General features: G+C 42.7%; 1 protein-coding gene across 3 annotated transcripts in view; it reads right to left on the bottom strand.

Annotated features, from left to right (window-relative positions):
• Nucleotides 1–17,603, bottom strand: part of MTG1 (mitochondrial ribosome associated GTPase 1) — a 374,570-nt gene that overhangs the window by 123,863 nt on the left and 233,104 nt on the right. For all 3 annotated transcript variants that reach the window (XM_077250762.1, XM_077250761.1, XM_077250760.1), the window contains one exon: nt 7,278–7,374. In XM_077250762.1, coding sequence (XP_077106877.1) covers nt 7,278–7,374 — 97 coding nt within the window. The remainder of the gene's footprint in view (nt 1–7,277; nt 7,375–17,603) is intronic.

Genomic DNA, 17,603 nt, shown 5'->3' with positions numbered 1-17,603 from the left:
GCAAGTAAGGAGGTTAGCAATCCCAAGAAAAGAGGAGTAGGATCAAGACCAGAGACAGCAAACTATTCTACAATAATTTGTTCTCCCAGAGTCAAATAGCACTTGGTCCCTCCAGAGTCTGCGTGGATAAGCAGTACTGCACATCCACACATGGGGTATTGCTATGTTCAGCAGAAATTGTGCGACATATTGGCACAATTTTTACCCATTTCCCTGTATGAAAGTGTAAAATCTGAGGCTAAAACTATTGTTTGTGGTAAAAATGTAATTAGTTTTTCTTCACTGCACAATGGTATAAAATTCTGTGACACACATGTAGTGTCAATATGATCACTGCACCACTAGATGAATTTATTGAGAGGTGTAGTATGTAAAATGGGGTCACTTATGGTGGTTTCTGCTGATCTGGAGCCCCAGGAGCTCTGCCACTGTGATATGGCACCCTCAAACCATTCCAGCAAAGTCTGCACTGTAATATGTTGCTTCTTCCCTTCTAAGCGTTGCACTATGCCTCAAAAATAGTTTTGCTCACTTATGGGGTATTGATGTACTCAAGAGAAATTGCGTAACAAATTGTACTGTTCATTTTCCCATATTAACCTTTTGAAAAATGCAAACTTTTAGTGAAAAAATTGTAATTTTTAATTTAATTTAAATTTATTCAGCCCAATGATACACAAGTTTGTGAATCGCCTAAGGGTTAAAAATACTCAATACTCCCCTAGATGAATTCCTTGAGAGGTGTAGTTTACAAAATTGGGTCAGTTGTGGGGTTTTCTGCCATTTTGCAATGTCAGGGGCTCTTCTAATGTGAAATGGTGTCAGCAACCAGCCAAAATAGCGCTCCTTTCCTTCAGAGTCCTGCCGTGCACTCAAGCAGTCGTTTTCCAGCAAATATCGGTCTACTCAGGAAATATTGCAAAACACATTTTGGCATCAATTTTCTCCTTTTACCCTTGTGAAAATAAAAAACATTGGGTCTAAAACAACATTTTTGTGGGAAAAATGTGATTTTTTTATTTTTTTTATTTACATGGCTGAACATTATAAAATTCTGTCTAGCCCCTGAGGATTCAAGGTTTCTAAAAAGCAGTCATCTGTGGTGGGTTTTCCACTGTTTAAGTACCTCAGGGGCTCTCCAAACGTGAGATGACGTCCGCTATCGATTCCAGTCAATATTGTATTAGTCATTGTATTGTATTCCAGTCAATTATTGTAATAGTGTCAAATAGTGATCCTTCCTTTTCGAGACATGCCGTGAGCCCAAACAGTAATTTTTCTCCACATATGTGGTATCGATGTACTCAGGAGAAATTGCATAACAAATTTTGGGGTCCATTTTCTCTTGCTACCCTTGTGAAAATAATTAATTTGGGGCTAAAATAACATCTTTATGAGAAAAATAATTTTTTTCATTTTCATGGCTCAACATTATAAAATTCTGTGAAGCCCCTGAGGGATCAAAGTGCTCAACACGCATCTAGACAAGATCCCTGGGGTGCTCTAGTTTCCAAAATAGGGCCATGTATAGGGGGTTTCCACTGTTTAGGCACATTAGGGGCCCTCCAAACACAACAAGGAGTCCGCTATTGGTTCCAATTTCCCACTTCAAAACTCAAATTGTGCTCCTTCCCTTCGGAGCCCTGCTGTGCACACAAACAGTAGTTTTTCACCACATATTGGGTATTAACATACTCAGGAGAAAATGCACAATAAAATTTGTTGTGTGATTTCTCCTATTACCCTTGTGAAAATTAAAAATTTGGGGCTAAAGTAACATTTTTGTGGGTTCAAGTCAAATGTTCATTTTTTTCCTTCCACAATCCAAAAATTCCTGTAAAGTACCCGAAGGGTTAATGAACTTCATGAATGTGGCTTTGAGCACCTTGAGGGGTGCAGTTTTGAGAATGGTGTCACTTTTGGGCATTTTGTGTCATATAGTTCTCTCAAAGTCACTTCAAATGTGAAGTGGTTCGTAAAAAAAAAATGGCTTTGTCAATTTTTATGGCAAAAAGAGAAATTGCTTTTCAACTTTTACCCCTCCTAACTATTATGCTTCAAAAATTGTGCTGATGTAAAGTAGACACGTGGGAAATGCTATATATGAACTACTTTGTGTGACATAACTCTCTGGATTTATGGGCATAAGAATTAAAAGTTTGAAAATTGCAAAATTTTATAAAATTTTCACCAAATTTCAGATATTTTCAGAAATAAACACAAGTTGTATAGGAAAATTTTTACCACTATCATGAAACACAACAGGTCTTGAAAAAACAGTTTCAGAATCACTAGGAGACATTGAAGCATTCCAGAGTTATTACCTCAAATTTAAACTGGCCAGAAATGAAAAATTGGGGCGGGTCACGAAGGTGAAAACAGGCTCTGGCGCGAAAGATTTAATAACCTCACTGAAAGCAGCCAAGGTGTGTAAATGCATGTATTTCTGTATGTGTAATCAGCAAGGTAGGACTGTAGTTAACGTATAAAAAATAACTTTTAATATATTTCTTTAAAACAGGCCAAGGCCTAAACACACCAAAACAAATAACCCCCCAAAAAAGGAAAGGAAAAACAGCACAAAATACACATAAAAAACGCCCCTGTTAAGCGTTATAACACTACTAGCCAGGTGAGGTAACCAAGTTTTAAACCTAAAACGTTCCCCACCACACCAAAGATACAAAGCGGCCTCCTTTGCTACTTATACTACAATCTGCACATAACAATTTCAAATTCTGCAGAGAGCAAAGACAGGCACAATAGAATAAGGAACAATCTCACCCAAGGTGTGGACACCTTTCTTCTCAGCGTGAGATGCCGCAGTGCGTGACACCAGTGTTCCTGGGACCCGTCCTAATCATGACCAATGTAAGTCCCATTCCTTTCATTTGCATCCGGACTGCGTTAGTATGCTCCCTCCTCGATATATCTCCCGACGCGTTTCCTGTGGCTTAATCATCAGGGGAGAAGCCACTTCAAAAGTAGTGTGTGCTATCCACCGCACATCATAGGTAAGAGGAGCCAATGCGCCGTGCCCGGCTGAACAGCTTTAAATAAGGCGCCACCAGGGGAAGTATCATATGCCCCATAGCTCACCCCTCATGCTGCGCCATTTCCGGCACGCCGAAAGTCACGTGACTCGCGACAAACACGCCCACGGGATCCTGTGTGAGCCGCAGATTGACACGCAAATGTCATTTCCGGTCGCCTGTGAGAGGGATATCCCCACCCCGCGGGAGGCGTGTGTAGATTGTGATGATTGACAAGTATCGCAAGGAAAGACAGTATCGTTACATTGTCAAATTTTAGCCCCCAAGGTAAATTACAACCTAATTTTTAAACAACCTTAACATAAGGGGGATTATAAACAAAAAATAATAATACATCCTTCAACTTTGTATCCACAAAGGAGGATTTAATAGTGGGGAATTGGTGGTTCCCATCAGGGGATGCCAAAACACGGAGGTCTATAAAATGGTACTAACAGAGCACAATCCAACCGTACTCTTTATGTCAGGTAGTTACATGCATAAGTAATATTAATATTAAGCCCCATTATAGGTACTTTTTCTCACAGCTGGAAATGTGAGCATGCTAAGATAACAGTCATCATATAGTCCTTTTCTCTTAAGGCACAAAACCCCATTACAAATACTTTTTCTCACTTACGGGGCTGTAGACATGTTAGGATAATAGTCAAAATAAGCACACATGTTGCCCTCTTTTTTCGGGACTACCCATGGTAGTAAGCGAAAGATTAGGTGGAATATTATACTTCGAACACCAAATAACTCTAAATGGAAAAAACACTTTACACCAGTCTCATATTTGGGCATAAACAAAAAGATGCATAGGATGATTATATTGTCCCATCCCTTTCAGGATTTTTGGATTTTTTAGGATTTTTTAGGATTTTTTACGACAGGAGACTCAGTGGGAATAGGGCCCTAGCAATTCCCTAGGTGACCCTAAATATAGGACCTACCTACCCAGTGGGGGTTGGCACCCTAAAAACGAGAGATGGTGCCCCCACTCCACGAAGGCTGTCCCTACACACCCCTTATAGACCCTAAACTGACTAGATCTATCTAAGTGTCAGAATACGGAAATACAAAGCATAAAGTAGAAAGATGAATAGAGGGGTGATCCTTGGGATAGGAGAGACACAGCCAATGTTAAAAAAGACACAGCCAATAAGGGGGGAAGGAGGGGTGCAGAAAGAGGGTCTGGTAAGGAAGGTATAAACTACACAATTCATAGAAAACATCCAAAAGTCAGAGTCTCATTCAGACCTCTTTGGGTTTGAGGTTTACATGTGAATATCACAGGGATGAACTTCCCTTTTTGGATATCAAAATCCATAAGACCCCTGAGGGACAGGTGAACACTAAAACGTATCGAAAACCAACGTCTACAAATGCCCTTTTGAGGTGGGAGAGTCACCATCCAACCCCATTGAAAAAGGGCATTCCTAAAGGGCAATATATAAGGGCACGCAGAAACTGCTCCTCGGAAGGTGACTATCTGGAACAGGTAGTGGATTTACGCCAGCGTTTTCAAAATAGGGGCTATCCGGATGGTATCCTTCGCAAGGCGTATAGAGAAACTAAGGACAAAAGTAGGGCCCTTCTGTTAAATCCAACCAGTCAAAGAAAAGAACCCTTAGGGAGTCGTTTCATTACAACTTTCAATTCCGGAGCGGATCAGGTTAGATCCATATTGAAAAAACATTGGCCTATTCTACGGATGGATGACGACATTGGAGACTTAGTGGGACCCCATCCTCAGATCACTTTCCAAAAAGGGAGATCAATAGGGGATAGAGTTGTGCACAGTCATTTTGTTCCCCCCAAAAATGAAACATGGCTTATTAACAGAAGTAAGGGTTGCTATCGATGCAGTGGCTGTGTGGGATGTCCGTCTATGGAGACGGGACGGATTTTCAGAAGTAATGTCACTGAGAAGGAATATAAAATCCACCACTTCATTAACTGTCGATCGAAGGGAGTTATCTATAAGGCAACGTGTTCTTGCGGTATGGAGTATGTTGGCAAAACCATACGGGAGTTCAGAAGACGTGTGGGTGAACACTTGAGGGACATTGCCCTCAAGAGAGACACACCACTGGCAAGACACGTGAATATTGCACACGATGGGGATATCTCGGGCCTCAGGTTCATGGGGATTGACAAGATAGAGGCACCAAAAAGGGGTGGAAATTGGGATAGGAGGATACTACAATGTGAGACGAAATGGATTTTTCGTCTCAAAACACAACAACCTACAGGTCTGAATGAGACTCTGACTTTTGGATGTTTTCTATGAATTGTGTAGTTTATACCTTCCTTACCAGACCCTCTTTCTGCACCCCTCCTTCCCCCCTTATTGGCTGTGTCTTTTTTAACATTGGCTGTGTCTCTCCTATCCCAAGGATCACCCCTCTATTCATCTTTCTACTTTATGCTTTGTATTTCCGTATTCTGACACTTAGATAGATCTAGTCAGTTTAGGGTCTATAAGGGGTGTGTAGGGACAGCCTTCGTGGAGTGGGGGCACCATCTCTCGTTTTTAGGGTGCCAACCCCCACTGGGTAGGTAGGTCCTATATTTAGGGTCACCTAGGGAATTGCTAGGGCCCTATTCCCACTGAGTCTCCTGTCGTAAAAAATCCTAAAAAATCCTAAAAAATCCAAAAATCCTGAAAGGGATGGGACAATATAATCATCCTATGCATCTTTTTGTTTATGCCCAAATATGAGACTGGTGTAAAGTGTTTTTTCCATTTAGAGTTATTTGGTGTTCGAAGTATAATATTCCACCTAATCTTTCGCTTACTACCATGGGTAGTCCCGAAAAAAGAGGGCAACATGTGTGCTTATTTTGACTATTATCCTAACATGTCTACAGCCCCGTAAGTGAGAAAAAGTATTTGTAATGGGGTTTTGTGCCTTAAGAGAAAAGGACTATATGATGACTGTTATCTTAGCATGCTCACATTTCCAGCTGTGAGAAAAAGTACCTATAATGGGGCTTAATATTAATATTACTTATGCATGTAACTACCTGACATAAAGAGTACGGTTGGATTGTGCTCTGTTAGTACCATTTTATAGACCTCCGTGTTTTGGCATCCCCTGATGGGAACCACCAATTCCCCACTATTAAATCCTCCTTTGTGGATACAAAGTTGAAGGATGTATTATTATTTTTTGTTTATCATCCCCCTTATGTTAAGGTTGTTTAAAAATTAGGTTGTAATTTACCTTGGGGGCTAAAATTTGACAATGTAACGATACTGTCTTTCCTTGCGATACTTGTCAATCATCACAATCTACACACGCCTCCCGCGGGGTGGGGATATCCCTCTCACAGGCGACCGGAAATGACATTTGCGTGTCAATCTGCGGCTCACACAGGATCCCGTGGGCGTGTTTGTCGCGAGTCACGTGACTTTCGGCGTGCCGGAAATGGCGCAGCATGAGGGGTGAGCTATGGGGCATATGATACTTCCCCTGGTGGCGCCTTATTTAAAGCTGTTCAGCCGGGCACGGCGCATTGGCTCCTCTTACCTATGATGTGCGGTGGATAGCACACACTACTTTTGAAGTGGCTTCTCCCCTGATGATTAAGCCACAGGAAACGCGTCGGGAGATATATCGAGGAGGGAGCATACTAACGCAGTCCGGATGCAAATGAAAGGAATGGGACTTACATTGGTCATGATTAGGACGGGTCCCAGGAACACTGGTGTCACGCACTGCGGCATCTCACGCTGAGAAGAAAGGTGTCCACACCTTGGGTGAGATTGTTCCTTATTCTATTGTGCCTGTCTTTGCTCTCTGCAGAATTTGAAATTGTTATGTGCAGATTGTAGTATAAGTAGCAAAGGAGGCCGCTTTGTATCTATGGTGTGGTGGGGAACGTTTTAGCTTTAAAACTTGGTTACCTCACCTGGCTAGTAGTGTTATAACGCTTAACAGGGGCGTTTTTTATGTGTATTTTGTGCTGTTTTTCCTTTCCTTTTTTGGGGGGTTATTTGTTTTGGTGTGTTTAGGCCTTGGCCTGTTTTAAAGAAATATATTAAAAGTTATTTTTTATACGTTAACTACAGTCCTACCTTGCTGATTATACTTTTCATCTGATTGGTGGTGAAATTTACAATATTTCTGTATGTGGTACAATTGTTCAATACTGCATTAATTTCTATCTTGCAGTTTCAATGCTGAGGAGCGTATATGAAAGCGAGAGCAAGGTATAGCTGTACTTTTTTTTTACCACATAGTGCCAACTTCATTCCAGTCTCAACCGACTCAACCTGAGGTGAAAGGACGCCGGGTGTATCCAAAAGATATATAAGGGGATTTTCTGAAACCTGGAAAAGTGAAAGGCGTACATAAGTAAGTTATACAACCAAACCTATTCCACAAAATTTAATAGACTTTTATATACATTTTACCCTTTAACTTCGTAGTCCATTTTCATTTTTGCATCTCTATCTTTTGCTCCCATTCGTCTCAGAGCCATAACTTTTCTATATTTCTGTCAATATGCCATGTGAGTAGTGATGAGCAATAGTACTCGTTGCTCGGGTTTTCCCGAGCACGCTCTGGTGACCTCCGAGTATTTATGACTGCTCGGAGATTTAGTTTTCATCGCGGCAGCTGCATGATTTACACCTACTAGCCAGGCTGAGTACATGTGGGGGTTGCCTGGTTGCTAGGGAATCCCCACATGTAATCAAGCAGGCTAGTAGCTGTAAATCATTAAGCTGCAGCAATGAAAACTAAATCTCCGAGCAGTCATAAATACTCAGAGGTCACCCGAGCGTGCTCTGGAAAACCCGAGCAACGAATACACTCGCTCACTACATGTGAGGGCTTGTTTTTTGCGGGAAGAGTTGGACTGTTGAACGTCAATATTGTTTTTACCATATAGTGTAATGGGAACCGGGAAAAAAATTCCGAGTGCGGGGAAATTGCAAAAAAAAAAAAAAAAAAGTGCAATTTGACAATTTTTTTTTTTTCACGTGTTAACCAAATGCTAACCCCTTAACGACCACCAATACGCCTTTTAATGGTGGCAGTTATGGGTACTTATTCCACAGCGCCACTTTTTAACAGCACTGAGAAATAAGGTTATAGCGCCCCCAGCGTCAGAAATTCTCCGGGGTCTCAGCTACCAAGGGAAGCAGAGACCCCGGAGAACATGATTTGGGTGAGTTTTTACCGACCGCAGTGTTGCCATCAACGTTATTCACGGAATAACGGCGATCGCAAAAAAAAAAGTCAGATTTCCCATTTAATTTCGCTCTCCTCTAATATAATCTAACACATCAGAGGAAAGAGAAATGGGGACCCCCGTGCTCCCTGGTACCTCCGGTGTCTCTGGGACCTCCTGCAACCCGCGATCCTGTCCCCCGGCATCTTCTTCACGGAAGAAAATGACGGGTACATGTGCAGTGCCCCGCCAACATCTACCAGCCAAGACACGGCTACAAGAGGAAATTTTTCCTATCGGTTCATTTTGCTAACTGTGATAGGGTCTATCACAGTAATCAAAATAAAAAAATAGTAAATCAAACCCCCCTTTATCACCCCACTAGTTAGGTAAAAATAATAAAATTAAAAAAAATGTATTTATTTCCATTTTTCCATTAGAGCTAGGGTTGGTCTAGGGCTAGAGCTAGGGTTAGGTGCTAGAGTTAGGGTGGGACTAGGGTTAGAGCTAGGTTTATGGTTGGGCTACGGTTAGGGTTGGGATAGAGCTAGGTTTAGGGTTGGGCTAGGGTTAGGGTTGGGCTAGGTTAAGGGTTAGGCTAGGGTAAGGGTTGGGGTTAGTGTTGGGTTAGTGTGTGGGACAAGGGAGACTCCATTTTGGATGTATTAATTCAGGCCACAGATTATCCAGAGATCTTCCTCCACTCCTGAAGTGGCCCCCACCCTTAGGATAAGTACACAAATCTCCAAAAGAACAGAACTTTACCATGTGGCCAGAGAATTAGAGGCCACATGTTAATGAAGGCAAGGAGGAGTAGAGCTGGGACCCCCAGTTGTCTTTTGTGCAAGGCGGCTCACATCAAGGGGAAAGTGTATACACTTTGGCACCGACACCTAGAGATTAATTACGAGCGTAGCGTGCATCTCATGGTTAAGTCCAATATACCACCAGAACCCTGGGAGTCCTCCACACACTCCAGTGTCTCATATTTCTCTAGCTGTCCTGGATATCGAGCTATCGAGACTTGCTCTCCAGAACCATTTAGCTGACCCAAGTTTGGACTCTCTGTGTCGGTCCAGCCCTAACGAACTCGTTGAGAAGTCCGTCGTCCCATCTGGACCTTCCGCTAGGAAGTTATGACCAATCCTAGATACTGGGAATTATTTCAGCTAAGAGGTCAAGGGTGAATTCAGTCCAACCCAGAGGTGCGGTGGCGAATATGGGAGGGGGCGAGCTAGGGGTTAAAAGTTAGCCACACACCTTTAACCTTTGTCTTTGTTCAGCCATGGAAACCACGTCACGTCACGTCACATGTGGACACGGACCAGAAACTAAGCTGGTGCCTGTGGATACGAGAGCTTCTCTTCATCCACAAGGGATAAGAAACGGTAACGAGACACACACAGCTAACTGTTATCCCCAACCTGTACCCTATTTTTTATCTGCACTTCTGGCTGTAATAGCTGTATATTACTCTGTATATATCTGTAGTATCTAGTGCGCCTTTCGGCAATTAAAAGGTCAATTAATTTTGGGCAGCTCTTTTATCTCGAAACCCAATTTCCCACGTCCGTGAGTTCGGCTAGTGCTTATACGCTACCTGGGGTTGGTTTCTGACCCGATATAAGCTTGTTAACGGATAGGGCCTATGTCTAACAAGGAACTGGTGGCAGCATACCGTTTTTGTGGTATTGGGAGATCCTGGCAGTGATGGATCGGAGGGTTAAATATATATATATTTTTATTATTATTATTAAAAAAAAAAAAAATTCTCGGCCTGGGGATATATATACCGCCCTCACTGCAGAGTGCTCCAATAACCAGTACGTGACAGGGCAGCCTCTCCGGAGACTACCTATCCTAGGTGCATTTCCCTGACTGACCTGAGAGGAAGGGGGTGCCAGTGTACTGTGATTGTGTAAGCTCTGGCACAGGTTGGTGACGGCGGGGGGATATCCGTATTTTGAGAAATACGGATATCCCCCCGCTATCACCAATCTGTGACAGAGCTCACACAATCTCCTTTCATGTGTTTTTTCCTTATAGTTAGGGTTGGTGCTAGAGCAAGGGTTAGGGTTGGGCTTGGCTTAGGGTTGGGGCTAGAGCTAGGGTTGGCCTAGGGTTATGGTTGGGATTATGGTTAGGGTTGGGATTAGGGTTGGGAATAGGGTTAGGGTTGGGAATAGGGTTAGATGTGGGTTGGACTTGGGGTTAGGGGTGTGTTAGGGTTATGGTTGGGATAAGGGTTAGGGATGTGTTGGGGTTAGGGTTGTGATTACGGTTATTGTTGGGATTAGGGTTAGGGGTGTGTTGGGGTTAGGGTTGGAGTTAGAATTGGGGGAATTCCACTGTTTAGGTACATCAGGAGGTCTCCAAACACAACATGGAGCCCACCATTGATTCCAGCCAATATTCTGTTCAAAAAGTCAAACAGTGCTCCCTCCCTTCTGAACCCTGCCATGCGCCCAAACAGTGTACTTCCCCCACATACGGGGTATCGGCATACTCAGCAGAAACTGCACAACAAATTTTGTAGTCCGTTTTCTCCTGATACCCTTGTGAAAATAAATAAAAGTTGGTTCCAAAGTAAATTTTTTGTGAAAAAGGTAAATGTTCATTTTTTCCTTCCACATTGCTTTAGTTCTCGTGAAGCACCTGAAGGGTTACTAAACTTCTTGAATGTGGTTTTGCGTACCTTGAAAGGTGCAGTTTTTAGAATGGTGTCACTTTTAAGTATTTTTTTTTAGATTGACTCCCAAACTCACTGCAAATGTGAGGAGGTCCCTAAAAAAAATGGTTTTGTAAGTTTTGTTGGAAAAATGAGAAATCGCTGGTCAACTTTTAACCCTTACAACTTACTGACAAAAAAAATTATGTTTCCAAAATTGTGCTGTTGTAAAGCCGACATGTGGGAAATGTTATTTATTAACTATCTTGTATGACACCACTCTCTGATTTAAGGATACAAAAATTACAAGTTTGAAAATTGCAAAATTTACACCACATTTCTGTTTTTTTCATAAATAAATACAAGTTATATCAAATGAATTTTACCACTATTATGAAGGGCAATATGTCTTGTCAAAACAGAATCAATGGCATACATTGAAGCGTTACAGAGCTATAACCTAATAAAGGGACAGTGGTCAGAAGTATAAAAATTGGCCTGGTCAGGAAGGTGAAAACAGGCTTTGGGGCGAAGGGGTAAGACAAAACTTAAATAGGTTTTGCCACTATAAAAAAAAAATAAATTTAACCCAAGCAGAAAAAGTGTAAATAAATGGTTTTGTAATTTACAGTGATAAAAGCTTGTTATTTTTTTTAATAGAGCATCAGTTTTAATCTTCAGAAGTATGTTCACTGGCGGCCCCTGGTGTTTGCAAGCTTTATCCATCCTACGAGTGGCTGATCAGCTAGCCGAGTTTGTGCATTGTCTGTCATCATAAGATGTCCCCCCAACCCCCCAACAGTGTGCACAAGGTATTCTCCCTGCGCTCACTTCACACAGGTCTGACAGTTCAGAGAACAGATTCCTGAAAGCAGCACAGAAGAGTGACAGTGATTCTCCACCCCTACCCCACCTCCCCATGCTCACAGGTAGGGAGGTGGAATTAATGGAATGTGGAAGGAAAAAAACATTTACTTTAGGAAAAAATTTCCTTTAGACCTAATTTATTTTACTTTTGCAAGATTAACAGTAGAAATGGACCATACAATTTGTTGCACAATTTTTCCTGAGTGTCCCGATGCCCAAAACGTGGGGGAAAATGACCATTTGGGCGCATGGCATGTAACCACCGATCGACCAAACCGCTGCATGACCAGCTCTATCCTCACCTACTGTATTCTCACCCATCCCTTGTAGATTGTGAGCCTTCGCGGGCAGGGTCCTCTCTCATCCTGTACCAGTTATGACTTGTATTGTTTAATATTATTGTACTTGTTTTTATTATGTATATCCCTCCTCACATGCAAAGCGCCATGGAATAAATGGCGCTATAACAATAAATAATAATAATGGCAGGGCTTAGAAGGGAAGGAGCGTCATTTTACATTTTGAATGAAAAATTTGCTGTATTAATTAGCTGACGCCATGTAGCATTTGGAGAACCTTTGATGTGCCTAAACGGTGGAAATTCCCTACAAGTGACACCATTTTGGAAACTAGACCCCTTTGGGAACTTATCTAGATGTGTATTCAGCACTTTGAACCCTAAGACGTTTCACAGAAGTTTATAACACTTAACTGTGGGAGGGGGGAAAAATAAATAAATCACATTTTTGCTACAAAAATCTTTTTTAGCTCCAAATTTTGTATTTTCACAAGGGTAACCGGAAAAATTGTACAACAAATTTTGGGGACCATTTTCTCCCGAGTTCACAAACACCCCATATGTGGTCGAAAAATACTTTTGAGGCACAATGCAAAGCTCAGAATGGAAGAACAGTGCAGATTTTGGTGCACTTGTTTGAGGGTGCCATGTTACATTGGCCAAACCCTTAAGGTGCCAGAACAGCAGAATTACCCATAAGTGACCCCATTTTACAAACTAAACCTCTCAATTAATTCATCTAGGGGTTAAGTGATTATATTGACACCACAGGTGTCAATATATTTATTGAAAAGAAATTCATAACAATCAAGCAACAAAGGATTCAGCAATATAATGATTTCGGAGTACAAAAATAAATCTCATTTACAACTGTATATCAAGACCTGTAGCCAATAAGTCCCAAAATAATAGAACTTTCATGTCAAAAGTCATTTTCAATCAAGTCCAACAAAATCTGAAAATAAAAATAAATCTATGGCGGATGTACGTAACCCCTATCCAGGGAGACTGTATAACCTTTGGCGATACATATGAAGTATCCGTTGTAAGAGAGCGACCCAAACAAGAGAAGCTAGGTCACTCCAAATAATAATGGTATAAACACGAAGGAAAGAAAGAAAGACGAAGAAGAGGAATAAGGGAAAGGTAGGATTACTGTAACTAGTTAATTAGTGGGATAGTTTTATAGAGCGGGTCGTTACGGACACAGCAATACCAAATGTGTACTTTTATTGTTTTTTTATTTACAAAAATAAATGTATTTATTGTAAAAATATGTTTAAGGTTTGTTCCTTTGGGGATTTAGAAATAAAATATTTTTACACTTAAGAATTTATTTTTTTACTTTTTAACATTGTCCCAGGATGTGACATTACTGTATAGCATCATATCAGCATCTGACAGGCAGGTAAGGATACATCTCAGGTCCTGCTCTGAGCAGGTACTGACATGTCACCTTCCCTGAAGAACCCCACAGCATCTTGCGACCAGGGGTCACCATGGAGACCATCAGGACAATGCGATCACATTATTGATTATATGATCAAGTATTTTTAACACAAAATTAAATCCACTACTTTAACTATTTGTGGGTAAAAAAAAAAATTGTTTCAAGCAGGTGATGCTCATTCAGGCTCACCTATGGCAAGAAAAAGGTGTGGGTAATATGAAAATCACACCAGAAACCAGATAAAGGGACAAGTTGACTAAAGGTACCGTCACATTAAGCGACGCTGTAGCGATAGCGACAACAATGCCGATCGCTGCAGCGTCGCTGTTTGATCGCTGGAGAGCTGTCATACAGACCCCTCTCCAGCGACCAACGATGCCGAGGTCCCCGGGTAACCAGGGTAAACATCGGGTTGCTAAGCGCAGGGCCGCGCTTAGTAACCCGATGTTTACCCTGGTTACCTGCGTAAAAGTAAAAAAAACAAACAGTACATACTCACCCAGCGTCCCCCAGCTTCTGCTTCCTGACACTGACTGAGCTCCGGCCCTAACAGCACAGCGGCTTTCACTTTCACTTTAGGGCCGGCGCTCAGTCAGTGTCAGGAAGCAGACGCTGGGTGAGTATGTACTGTTTTTTTTTTTTACTTTTACGCTGGTAACCAGGGTAAACATCGGGTTACTAAGCGCGGCCCTGCGCTTGGTAACCCGATGTTTACCCTGGTTACCAGTGTAAAACATCGCTGGTATCGTTGCTTTTGGTGTCAAACACAACGATACACGGCGATCGGACGACCAAATAAAGTTCTGGACTTTATTCAGCGACCAGCGACATCACAGCAGGATCCTGATCGCTGCTGCGTGTCAAACTAAACGATATCGCTAGCCAGGACGCTGCAACGTCACGGATCGCTAGCGATATCGTTTAGTGTGACGGTACCTTAAGTCTTTGCATTGTGTGTCTGTGTGCGCCACACTATGCATAGAAAACAGAAAGAGGAGAATAAAACTGTGTGAGGACTTGAGAACCAAAATCGTTGAACAATATCAACAGTCTCAAGGTTACAAGTCCATCTCCAGAGATCTTTGTTTCTTTTGTCACGATTCCTCTACTCAGTGAGTGATTGTTATGCTGTCCTATGGAGACTGGGTCATGCTGACTTGTCAGTGTTTTGGTTGACAGCTCGACTGTCCAATCTGTAACTGGGAGGTGTGGAACTTTCCCCCAGGTGTTTCGTGTTCTGAAGATTGTCCAAGCTACTGAATTTAACTGAGCTGTGTGCCCCTGACCTCTGCCAGACATAGGTTGTGATTCCTGGTGAGTGTTTGCCTGATTCTGTTGTTCTGATCTGCTGCCTGACACTTTAGACCATGTAAGACTATCCCTTTTTCTTGTCTTTATGCTTTGATGTGATGTGCTACCTCCCTAGACCATGACCTCACTTATGTCTTTGTCTTTTCATTTGGTTATCTACAGTTGTCGCCAAAAGTATTGACACCCAGGGCAGTTTCTAGCCCAAAAATGACACAGGGCGAGAGTAGGAAATTTCTCCCCCCCCCCCCCCCCCCCCGGCACCGAAAATAATAAACATTATTTTTGTGGGCTTGAGTAATAAATAGAGAGCAGGCTTGTATCTTCCCTTTTTTTAATAAATTATAATTTGCCTTTAACTTATATAGAACTTGGGGAAAAGGGACAAGTATGCTAATTATTAACGGTGAGAACAAAGTTGTAGGTAAATAATATCTATTAATTATTTTGGAAACAGATCCTAAAAATTGTAGGTTGCAGATTTATGAGAAACTGACTCTTCTAGATTTAGCCGCTGCAAAAGCATTAATAGCTTCCGAATAATTCAGCTTTTCTGCCAGTTCATTTTCTAATTCCAGGTCACATTTACTAATCTCTTCTAAAAGGAGATTGGCGAGACTTTCCCCAGATGTATCAGTAGCAGGACGATAGCCAATAAAATGTTCCTTTATTGCTACGTGATCATCATCTATATCAACAAATCTTAAGGTGTATGACAACTGTTCAGTGTGACCTGCATCTTGTGTGCAGTCCAACATTATTGAAAAATACTTAGATCTTTTGGCTTTTTCTAGAATACATTTCTTCACCTGAGAGGCCATCAAGCAGATAATTTCATTTTGAATTAAATTTCCACAGTAATGTGTATGGATTTCCTGGGAAGTAATTCGTTTTAAATGATCTCTCATTACTGGTTCAAATTTTCCAAGAAGCTCTATAAGCCCAAGGAAATGTCCATTATTTGGTGTAAACAATGTATTTGACGATCCTCGAAAAGCTAAATTATTGGTTGCCAGGTATACAGTTACTGCCATAACTCTTTCCAACACTTCTCGCCTGGGTGAGGATGCCACCAGACTGCCAAAGATGAGGTAAGTCAGCTGGGCCCCCTCCCGGGTTTCATGCTGTGGGGCATGCCAAATCAGCATGCCCCAAGGGTGGTTGGGGGGGGGGCAGGTGTGGGGGTCCCCATCCAAAAAAAAAGGCTAGCCCAACCCATCCCATCCCTCAGACCCCCTCACCTGTTCAGTGTGTCAGTGCCCTCTGCCCTCTGAGTCTGAGCGCGCTCAGACTGCTAAATGGGGCTGCTGGGAAGGGAAGGACTAATCCATAGGCAGGGGGTGGGCATTTTTGCTATACTGCTACCACTGTCAGACTAGACTGCAGCCTGTCCTGTCCAGCATTGAAATTGGCAACAGCCAGGCAGCCTAGTCTGACAGTGATAGTGTGTGTGCTTAGCTCTTTGATCACTGTCTCAGGGAGCGCCCGTGCTCAGCCGAGAGCGCGGCGCCCCTGCTATCAGTGTGGGAGTGGCCGAGCTGCCTCATCCTGGCTGTTCATTCTCGCTGTTCATCCAGCGCGGAGCGGAGGTGAGTCATACCTCCCAACTTTTGAAGATGGGAAAGAGGGACAAAGTTTGCGGCGCGCTTTGCGCGCCGCGGCAAATTTTAGGCCACGCCTCTGACCACACCCATTCATAATTAGTCACACCCATATCCACATCCCAACCACACCCATTTAGCACTGCCGATCACACTGTTTCATATACAATAATTATAAACAAAAAAATATGGCCACACAGTGCCCCATACTGTATAATGGCCACACATGATGCTCCATACTGTATAATGAACACACATGACGCTCCATACTGTATAATGGCCACACATGATGCTCCATACTGTATAATGAACACACATGATGCTCCATACTGTATGACCGCACATGATGCTCCATACTGTATAATGACCGCACATGATGCTCCATACTGTATAATGACCCCACATGATGCTCCATACTGTATAATGGCCGCACATGATGCTCCATACTGTATAATGAACACACATGATGCTCCATACTGTATAATGACCGCACATGATGCTCCATACTGTATAATGACCGCACATGATGCTCCATACTGTACAATGACCGCACATGATGCTCCATATTGTATAATGACCGCACATGATGCTCCATACTGTATAATGACCGCACATGATGCTCCATACTGTATAATGGCCACACATAATGCTCCATACTGTATAATGACCGCACATGATGCTCCATACTGTATAATGACCGCACATGATGCTCCATATTGTATAATGACCACACATGATGCTCCATACTGTATAATGACATACAGGCACGCAGCTCACACACAGGCACGCAGCTCACACGCACGCAGCTCACAAACACATGCAGCTTTGACACAAATGCATCACACACGCAGCCATCACACACACACGCAGCCATCACACACACACACACGCAGCCATCACACACACACACACGCAGCCATCACACACACACACGCAGCCATCACACACACACACACACGCAGCCATCACACACACATGCAGCCATCACACACACACGCAGACATCACACACGCAGCCATCACACACACACACACACGCAGCCATCACACACACACGCAGCCATCACACACACACACACGCAGCCATCACACACACACACACGCAGCCATCACACACACACACGCAGCCATCACACACACACACACACGCAGCCATCACACACACATGCAGCCATCACACACACACGCAGACA

Source organism: Ranitomeya variabilis, chromosome 4, assembly GCF_051348905.1.
Source record: "Ranitomeya variabilis isolate aRanVar5 chromosome 4, aRanVar5.hap1, whole genome shotgun sequence".
Classification (NCBI taxonomy): domain Eukaryota; kingdom Metazoa; phylum Chordata; class Amphibia; order Anura; family Dendrobatidae; genus Ranitomeya; species Ranitomeya variabilis.
The sequence above is the reverse complement of the archived record's forward strand: the minus strand, read 5'-3'. Positions and strand labels throughout refer to the sequence as shown.